We start from the raw sequence: 10,097 nt of genomic DNA on the forward strand, positions 1-10,097 counted from the left end.
GGTCAATGTCATGAGACAAAGTGTATGTGATCTGCTGTATGGAAAGTGTATTTGCTCTGTAAATTTTCACCCAAATCACAATAAAAATAAAAATTGAAAGAAAAAAAGAATAAATGTGCAATATACTGGATGATGAGAAGCATGGAGAAAGCACAGAGGAGAACCTTTTGGGAAGTCGACCTAGACACAACAGTAGTGATTTTACAACCTATAAAAAGTTGTAGCTACCAAGTACAAATTAAGCATATTTCAAATAAAACCATTTAGTGAATTGCTGAGTTATGGGGTTTTGAAGAAACATTTAATATAATGTGTCTGAGGTGGATGGATGATGTGAGTTTAACAAAATACCTCAAAATCACAATGTAAAGGCCAAACATACGGGCAGCATTCTATTCCTTTCTGCTACAATATGCTTAACTGAAGTAAACATAACTATTCCTTAGGCTGTTTAGAAACCTTGGCAGAGGTGTCTACCTTCATTCCTTTTCATTATGATGATTGTGGGCAAACAAAATTGATTTTGAAGCACAGTGTTCCAGTGCGATATCAGGTATAAGCTCTTCAGTGTACATTTGTGGAATTTTTTGAATGAATGAATGATGTGAAGACTGGAATAAGTGAATGAGTGAGAGACAAACACAAAGAAAGAGTGAGAGAAAGAAAGATCAGACAGACCCTGAATTTGCTTATGTCATGTTTCCACATCATTGTCCTGATGATACAGACTGAACAGAGAACTTCAAATCTTTGGCTATACCTAACACTGAAATGGGAGCTCTGGTAGCGTAGTGCCTAAGGCACTTGACTGCTAACCAGTGGGCTGGTGGTTCAAACCCACCAGCCACTTCTCAGAAGGAAGATGGGGCAATCTACTTCCATAGTGATACTGCCTTGGAAACCCAAGGAGGGGTCGCTATGAGTCGGGTCCAACTCAACGGCACATAACAATAACAACAACAACATTGAAACAGGCACATTGGCATTTCAGTAGTACAGTTATCCCCTTCCATACAGGAGACCCCCTGTTCAATCCCCAATCAGTGTGTCTCATGTGAAGCCACCATCTGTTAGTAGAGGATTGTGTGTTGCTATGATGCTGAACATATTTCTTCTGAGCTTCCCAACTGAGATAGACTAGCAAAAAAGACCTGGTGATCCACTACCAAAAATCAGGCAATGAAAATTCTATGGATCACTACAGTTCAATTCCCACCAACCATGGGGATGGCTCAGGATCAGGCAGGCTTTTGTTCCATTGTGCGTGCTGTTACCATAAGTTGGCAACTAACAACTTTGAGACAAGTGAATTCTGATGTTGGGCTGTTACTTAAATGAGTTTGTAAACAAAACCGAGGGAAAATAAGTGATGATAAATCATTGAAATCTTTGTGCACTGCAGTATTCACAAATTAAAAATTGCCATAATAATTCACAAGACAAATCTGTGATTAATAGACATTCTGTGGTTATTTTATATTATCTAGTTAAATTTTTAAGCAGAAGTTGAACAGCTTTTCTTTACTTTAACCATTGCATTTGAAAATATTTCTAAAGTATTTATTCTATTTTGTTCAACACCTTTGGTTAGCATATTTGGATCATGGATGACTAAGTATCTTGTAATACTTCACAGATATTCTGAGTATTATGTCCTTTGTTTTAGGAGACAAACATAGGAGGTGAAGAAGAGCTTAATACTGTCAGCATAAGTATAATGTTTAGTTTAGTGTGGTATTTTAACTGTTTGCTGGTTTTATGCTGAACATGAACCTGGTTCCTCCTGATTTTTCTCTTTATGTTTAAGGTAAAACATATCCATACAGCTGTGATTGCCAGCATTTTAAGTGAAAAACAGATAACTAGAAATTAGCCGTAATTTACTTACAAACAATTATTTATGGGTATATTTCCAATAAGCTGTATACAACTATGACACTGTGTTCCTGAAGTGTATAACTGAAAGTTTACAACACAATGCACTGTTCACCACCCTGGCATCCCTCTCCACTCATCTCCTAATAGTAACTTTGTAAAATGGAGAGGTTGGTTTCTTCATTCTCTGAACTATGTTCCAACTCTAAGTATTTTTAATCCATGCTATATTTTTCAGTTCTGGCTTACTGATGACTGCTGGTTACAAGCAAACTTATATCTGGGTATTCAAGACTTTGATTTTGAAGACCAGAGGCCATATTGCTTCAGTGTCATGGTTGGCCATGGCAAGAGTCATTTTTTTAATGTAGAACTTGGAAGTGAGCTAGCTGTCTGGGAGAAGTCATTCCAAAGAGCTACCTTTATGGAAGTTCAAAGAACTGGGGTAAGTAATTCACAGTTTTTTTGTTTTTGTTTTTTAGTAAAAACTTAGTGATGATACAGAAAATATAGTAATTAGAATAGTATAACAATTTATTTCAGAAAAAAATCAATCTTCACAAGTTGAGCAATTTTTATCTGTGTCATCATGTTTAAAATCATCTTTCCACTCAGCTTATAGAGGAAAAGTAAGACAGATTATTTGGTATCTATATTTACACCTGCCTTTATATTTAATACAATTAAAAGGACTTAAACATTCTAATTTATATTACACTTATGTAACTTACATTAGGGATTCAACTTACCTTACACTTATATTTTCCTGGTGTAGATATACAAGTGATGAAATTTCTCTTAGACTGAGTTTACAAGAGACAAAACATCTAACTTACAAATAAACAACAACAACAAAATTATAACTTTTACCTGGATATTTTTGGTATTTTGATGCATTTAATGACTTTAATTTAATGGCCTTAAAGAGAATATAAAACAGCTCATGAATCTGAATTCCTTTCCCCTTCCTGATAACAGCATATAAATAACTTACAAATATGAATATATATCAGTTAAATGGATAAGGAAGGATGTATTAAAATTCTCATTATATTAAATAATGGGATCTTCTTTTAAGGGGATCTGTATTCTATAGATAAGAAAGAGAAAAAAAAATGAAACCAGTATATTAAAAAGTGCATCTAATTCCACACAGAAGTTCTAGGTTCAGTCCTGACCAGGTGTTGAGAGCTATACATGAATTAATAACTAATTATAGTTATTTCATTTTAAAAAATACATTTTCAATGTGAAAAGTTTCTGTATTATCGTTTATTTCTTATCCATGTTGTTAAAAATGTATAAGGACTCTTGGATGTAAGGTTTCATTACAAAGCATGAGGCATCCATGTATTTAATGCTCACTGAAGTCTATTACTCTACATAACAGTATTATACTCAGATTTTCATGCAAGTCAAATATCAGTTTCTTTGCAGGCCCCTGCTATCTTCTCCATCAGTTGAGTATTGTTAATTGGAAATTATAATTGATTCCCAATGCTTTATATTTGAGGCATCCAATTCATTTTACCATTAAATATCAGATGTTGGAAGGAAAAGTACTAAATAAAGAATCCCTCATTTCAGGGACTTATTTAAATGTATAATGACTTTCCACCACTTAGACATTGTAAATACAGCAAGTTCAAGTTATTAGGAAATAAAGTGAAAGAATATTTCTTGGAAGAGGTCAACTTTTTCATATAACTTAATTTTTTTGTATTACAGCATAATAAAAAAGTATTATGTTTTGTATAGAAAAGAGAGAAATAGAATTCTTCAAACACTTGGTTGGTGCACAGGGGTCATCTAATACTCTGTATTTTTCCAATTTGTACTACCTAACAGAGAGTAGTTGGGGTGATATGTAAGTCATATTTAAAGAAAGATGATAGCCAACTAGACGAACATATCCTTAATAAGATAAATCACAAAATCCTAGAGCTGGAAGGAAGCTGACAAGTAATTTCACCTAGACATGAAAAAAATGAGTGTCAGACTCAGTGTAGATGGGTAAAAGTTTGCTTGTCATTCTTTAAGAGAGAACTTCTCCCTTAGAAGTACAATGGCCAAAGAGGCCTTCCTTATGTTCAGCACTTTGGTTCTTAAAAAAAAAAAAAAAAAAAAAAGAGGAAGGATTGACACTTTAATTGTCAAGAAATCTTTCCTAGAGGAACTGCTTAATTTCTTTTAAAAATCATTGTTGTGCTTGGCAGGTGGAAAAAAGAGAGACCGCATCTACCGTAAGGAGAATTGACAAATGAGGCTAATAATAGAATAGTCCATGGAATGAAAGATCTGAAAACTAGATAAGGATGTTGTTGTTAGGTGCCCTTGAGTTGGTTGTGACTCACAGCTGCCCTATCTTGCACCACCCTCACAATCATTGTTCCATTATGTTATGTTGTTGCAGCCACTGTGTCAATCCATCTCACTAAGGGTCTTCCTCTTTTTCACTGACACTCGACATTACCAAGCATGATGTCCCTCTCCTGGGATTGGCCTCTCCTGATAACATGTCCAAAGTAGGTGAGACAAAGTCTCACCAACCTCATTTCTAAGGCACAGCCTAGCTGTACAAGTCAGATTTGTTCGTTCTTCTGACGGGCCATTGTGTATTCAATAATCTTCACTAATACCATAATTCATGTACAACAATTCTTCTTCTGTCTTCCTTATTCATGAACTAGCTTTTACATGTATAATATGTAATTGAAAGGGGTCAGGCACACTTTAGTCTTGTAAGTGACATCTTTGCTTTTTAACACTTTAAAGATTAGGACATAGGAGACAGAAATGTACCCAGGTGAATATTTGAGAAAGCATTTTCAATAGTCCTTTCTGTTTGCATAACCCAGGGACTCTAACTGATCAGGATATCTGCCTTTAATTTCTTGGGTATATAGATTCAGGAAGTGAAAAAGAAAGAGAGAGTATGTTAGAGTTAGATGGATTCAAGTCTAGGTCTGACTACTTTTTCCTTCCATCAACTTAGACGAATTTTCTCTAAAACTCCATTACTCAATCTGCAAAATAAGGATTATAATATATACACATCATAGAATAGTTATAAAAATTATACTAATTTTTAATGTGTACTCTATGCCAGGCTCTATGCATCTTAGATGTGTTTTTTATTTATTTTTAATATACATCTGAGATCCAATTTTTGTGCCTTTTCCTTAGTCACCATGATATTAAACCACAATGTATAAATCTCTAAGAATTTCTCTTTCAAAAGCCATGTTCTTTTTACCAAAACATATTGCCTCCCATGAAATAATCAAAACGAAAGAAAAAATGAAATAGAGTATGAGAATGTAACTAGAACAATTCCTGGCATACTTCAAGCACTCAATAAATAATTGTGTTCTTCATGAATGGTTGTGGTTATTATGTGCCGTCCAGTTGGCTCCGCCTCATAGTGACCCCATATACAACAGAACTAAAAACTGACCAGTCCTGTGCCACCTTCATAGTCCTTGCCAACACCTGAGCCCATCGTTACAGCCACCATGCCAATCCATCTCGTTGAGGACCTTCTCCTTTTTCATTGACCCTCTACTTTACCAAGCGTGATATCCTTCTCAAGGAATGGTCCCTTCTGACAACATGACCAAAGTAGGTGAGATGAAGTCTGGCCATTCTCGCTTCCAAGGAGCACCCCAGCTGCACTTTTTCCAGGACAGATTTGTTACTTCTTTAGGCATACCATGGTAATTTCAATATTCTTCGCCAATACCACAATTCAAAAGTATCAGCTCTTTGTCTTCTTTGTTCATTGTCCAGCACTCACATGTATATGAGGCAATTGAAAATACCATGGCTTGGGTTAGGTGCACCTTAGTCTTCAAGGAGACATCTTTGCTCTTCAGCACTTTAAAGAGGTGTTTTGCAGCAGATTTGCCCAGTGCAGTATGTCATCTAATGTTGTGATTGCTGCTTCCACTGGTGTTGATTGTGGAACTAAGTAATACGAAATCTTTAACAACTTCAGTCTTTTCTCCATTTATTATGATGCTGCTTATTGGTCCAGTTTTGGAGGATTTTCATTTTATGCTGAGATGTAAACCGTACTGCAGACTGTAGTCTTTAATCTTCATCAGCAAATGCTTCAAGTCATCCTCACTTTCAGCAAGCAATGTTGGGTCATCTGCATATCTCAAGGTGTTAATGACTCTTCCTCCAATCCCAGTGCCACATTCTTCTTCATATAGTGTAGCTTCTTGGATTATTTTTCCAGCATACAGATTAAAGAAGTATGGTGAAAGGATACAACCCTGATGCACTCCCTTCCTAACTTTAAACCAGTCAGTATCCCCTTGTTCTGTTCAAATGACAACCTCTTGGTCTATGTACAGATTCCTGATGAACATAAGCAAGTGCTCTAGAATTCCCATTCTTCTCAATGTCATCCATAATTTGTTAGGATCCACACAATCAAATGCTTTGCATAGTCAATAAAATACAAGTAGACATCTTTCTGGTATTCTTTGCTTTCAGCCAAGATCCATCTGACATCAGCAATGATATAACTCATTCCACATCCTCCTCTGAATCTAGCTTACATTTCTGGAAGTTGTCTGTCAATATACGGCTGCAACCACTTTTGAATTATCTTTTAGCAAGATTTTACTTGTGGGTGATATCATTGATATTGTTTGATAATTTCCACATTCTGGGGGATCACCTTTTTTGGAATGGGTACAAAATCATTTGGCCAGGTAGCTGTCTTCCAAATTTCTTGGCATAGCTGAGTGAGTGCCTCCAGCATGGCATCCATTTGTTGAAACATCTCACTGGGTATTCTGTCAATTCCTGGATCCTTGTTCTTCCCAACTTCCTTCAGTGCAGCTTCGACTTCTTCCTTCAATACCATCAGTTCTTGATCATATGCCACCTCCTGAAATGGATGAATATTGACCTATTCTTTTTGGTACAGTGACTCTGTGTATTCCTGCCATCTTCTTTTGATGTTTCCTGCATCATTCAATATTTTGCCTATATAATTTTCAGTATTGCAGCTCAAAGTTTTCATTTTTTTGTTCAGTTCCTTCAGCTTGAGAAATGCTGAGCGTGTTCTTCTCTTTTGATTTTCTAACTCCAGGTCTTTTTACATTTCATTATAATAATTGACTTTGTCTTCTCAAGCTGCATTTTGAAATCTTCTGTTCAGCTCTTTTATCTTGTCATTTCTTCTATTTGCTTTAGCTATTCTCCATTCAAAGACAAGTTTCAGAGTCTCTTCTGACATCCAGTTTGGCCTTTTCTTCCCTTCCTGTCTTTTTAATGACTTTTTGCTTTCTTCATGGATGATATTCTTGATGCCATCCCATAATTCCTCTGGTTTTTGGTCATTAGTGTTCAATCCATCATATCTATTCTTTAGATGATCTCTAAATTCAGGAGCAATGTATTCAAGGTCATACTTTGGCTCTTGTGGACTTCTCTGAATTGTCTTCAACTTAAACTTGAACTTGCATAAGAGCAACTGATGGTCTGTTCCACAGTCAGCTCCTGGCCTTGCTTTGGCTGAAGATATTGAGCTTCTCCATCACCTCTTTCTACAGATGTAGTTGACCTGATTCCTGTGTAATCCATCTGTTGAATTCCATGTGTATAACCACCATTTGTGTTATTGAAAAGAGGTATTTGCAATGAATAAGTCACTGGTTTTGCAAAATTCTATCATGCAATCTCCAGTGCTATTTCTATCACCATGGCCATATTTTCCAACTACTGGTGATTCTTCTTTGTTTCCAACTTTTGCATTCCAATCACCAGTGATAAGCAACACATCTGGATTGCAAGTTTGGTCAATTTCAAACTTCAGAAGTTGGTAAAAATCTTCAATTTCCTTCTGTTTGGCTTCGGTGATTGGTATGTAATTTTGAATAATAATAGTATTATCTTTTCTTCCTTGTAAATGTATGGATATTATTCTATCACTGACAGAATTGTACTTCAGGAAAGATCTTGAAACATTATTTGTGATGATGAACGTCATGCCATTCTTCTTCGATTTGTCATTCCTGGTATAGTAGATCATATGATTGTCTGATTCAAAATGGTCAGAACCAGTCCATGTCAGCTCACTAACTTAGGGTATTGATCTTTATGCATTCCATTTCATTTTTGAAACTTCCAGTTTTCCCAGATTCATACTTCATACATTCCATGTTTTGATTATTGATGTTTGCAGCTGTTTCTTTCCATTCTGGGTTGTGCTACATCAGCAAATGGAGGTCCCAAAAGCTTTACTCCATCAACATCATTGATGTTGGCTCTACTCTGAGGAGACAGCTCTTCCCCAGTCATATTTTGAATGCCTTCTGACCTGAGGAGCTCAATTTCCAACACTATTGGACAATGTTTCAGGGCTATTCATAAAGTTTTCCAGTAATGTATCAATCAGTGTTTCACTGCTATTTGTAAAGTTTTCACTGGCCAATTCTTTGAGATGTAAATGGCCCCTTCCTTCTTCCAAGTTTCTTTGTCTGGAAGCTCTGCTGAAACCTGTCCATCATGGTTGACCCTGCTGGCATTTGAAACACTGATAGCATAACTTCCACTCTCACAGCAGCACACAAGCCACCAAAGTACAACAGACAGATGAGTCATGATTCATTAGTACTGCTGTATTTCTTTTCTCCATATTTATCTCTATTTTTTCTTTTTTTAGTAGGTTTTTCCTTAACTTGGTTTTTCCCAATGCAAGATTCACAGTTTTAAGCTTTAACAAGATTTACATGCTTATAATTTGATAATGTTGTTGTTGTTGTTATGTGCCGTCGAGTCAGCCCTGACTCATAGCGACCCCTCCTTGGGTTTCCGAGGCAGTATCACTACAGAAGTAGGATTGCCCAACCTTCCTTCCAAGGAGTGGCTGGTGGGTTTGAACCACCAGCCTTCTGGTGAGCAGGCAAGAAGCCCTTAATCCACAAAAGTTAAAGTCCTGGCTGTTAACTGAAAAGTTGGTAGTTCAAACCCACCAGCAGCTCCAGGGGAGAAAATACCTGGTGATCTGCTGCTGAAAAGATTACAGGCTAAGAAACTCTAGGGGGCAGTTCTACTCTGGCCTATAGGATTTCTAGGAGCTGGAATTGACTAAACAAAATAAACAACAAATTTTTATAATATTGATTTTACTTTGCTAAGTGTAACAGTCTGTAAGATGATTGTTTTCCTGCATGATTCATTATTTTTTAAAAGGATTTCTGAAAGATAATCCCTGCACACACACTTCAGTAGCTTGAATTTATACTCATGACACATTTCTTCACAGTAATTTCTCAATATATTTTACTTAGAGTAAACACGTTTTACCAAAAAATTCTAAATTGGCAATGATTATACATACAGAAATTATACAAAGTTATCAAAATTCAAATAGCATGCATATCTGCAATACAGAGAATAAAAGTACTTATGGTTTACCTTCCCCATTGACTTCTAAGCACAAGTACAAATGTCAATACTATACTGTATCTTCTTCAAACTATTTTTATATTTATTCCAGCATTTTTTTCATTTTTATTAAAAATATATTCATCACATATCTATACTGCTTTGCAATATGCAAATTGCTGAACATTATTTTCATATCTACAGCACCTAACAATATGTTCATCTAAGTTTTTGTTTATACAAGCAATAACCTGTAATAGATTTATTGTTTTTTGTTTGTTTCATAATTACAGCAAGAAGTATCAAATATCTGTATTAGATAGGATGACTTTGCTTATAGTTCTCTTTTTTTTTTTTTTTTCCCCGTGCCACCTTCCTTTATTGAGGACTTGGGGCCCCCAGCCCCCCAGCCCAGGTCTTCGTCTCTAGCGCAGCCTTCAGGGCCCACAGAGCCCACAAAACCCAGGGAGAGTGAATGAGACCCTCCGACCTGAGGGGCATCTCCCACCCCTCAGACAACAGGCGATGAAGCAGCCCCTTCAGCTGGGAACTGCTGCAGGGAACGTGCCGGCAGCAGGGGAGGCACCAGGGCCTCACTCCTTCCTGCTCCCGTGCCACTGACTGTGGAACTTCTGGTGCACGACCCGCAGGGTGGTGAAGTTGCCCAGGAAGAGGAGAAGGAAGGGGAAGCCACACATGAGCACCTGCCACTCCTTGCACTCAGGGTCCCGGGCCAGGTTAAACAGGGTCAGCGTGTTAAAAAGCTTCCAGAAGTTGACTACACAGTCTTTTCCCTCTTTTTGTTTGTAGTTGTC

General features: G+C 36.7%; 1 protein-coding gene across 1 annotated transcript in view; it reads left to right on the top strand.

Annotated features, from left to right (window-relative positions):
- The window catches only part of SNTG2 (syntrophin gamma 2), a 698,933-nt gene that overhangs the window by 529,844 nt on the left and 158,992 nt on the right, over positions 1-10,097 (top strand). Inside the window, exon 14 of the mRNA XM_007948127.1 lies at positions 2,114-2,320. Within this exon, the coding sequence (XP_007946318.1) occupies positions 2,114-2,320 (207 nt within the window). The remainder of the gene's footprint in view (positions 1-2,113; positions 2,321-10,097) is intronic.

The sequence above is a fragment of the Orycteropus afer genome, unplaced genomic scaffold (assembly GCF_000298275.1).
Source record: "Orycteropus afer afer isolate SDZICR_OR568_19922 unplaced genomic scaffold, OryAfe1.0 scaffold00204, whole genome shotgun sequence".
Lineage (NCBI taxonomy): Eukaryota > Metazoa > Chordata > Mammalia > Tubulidentata > Orycteropodidae > Orycteropus > Orycteropus afer.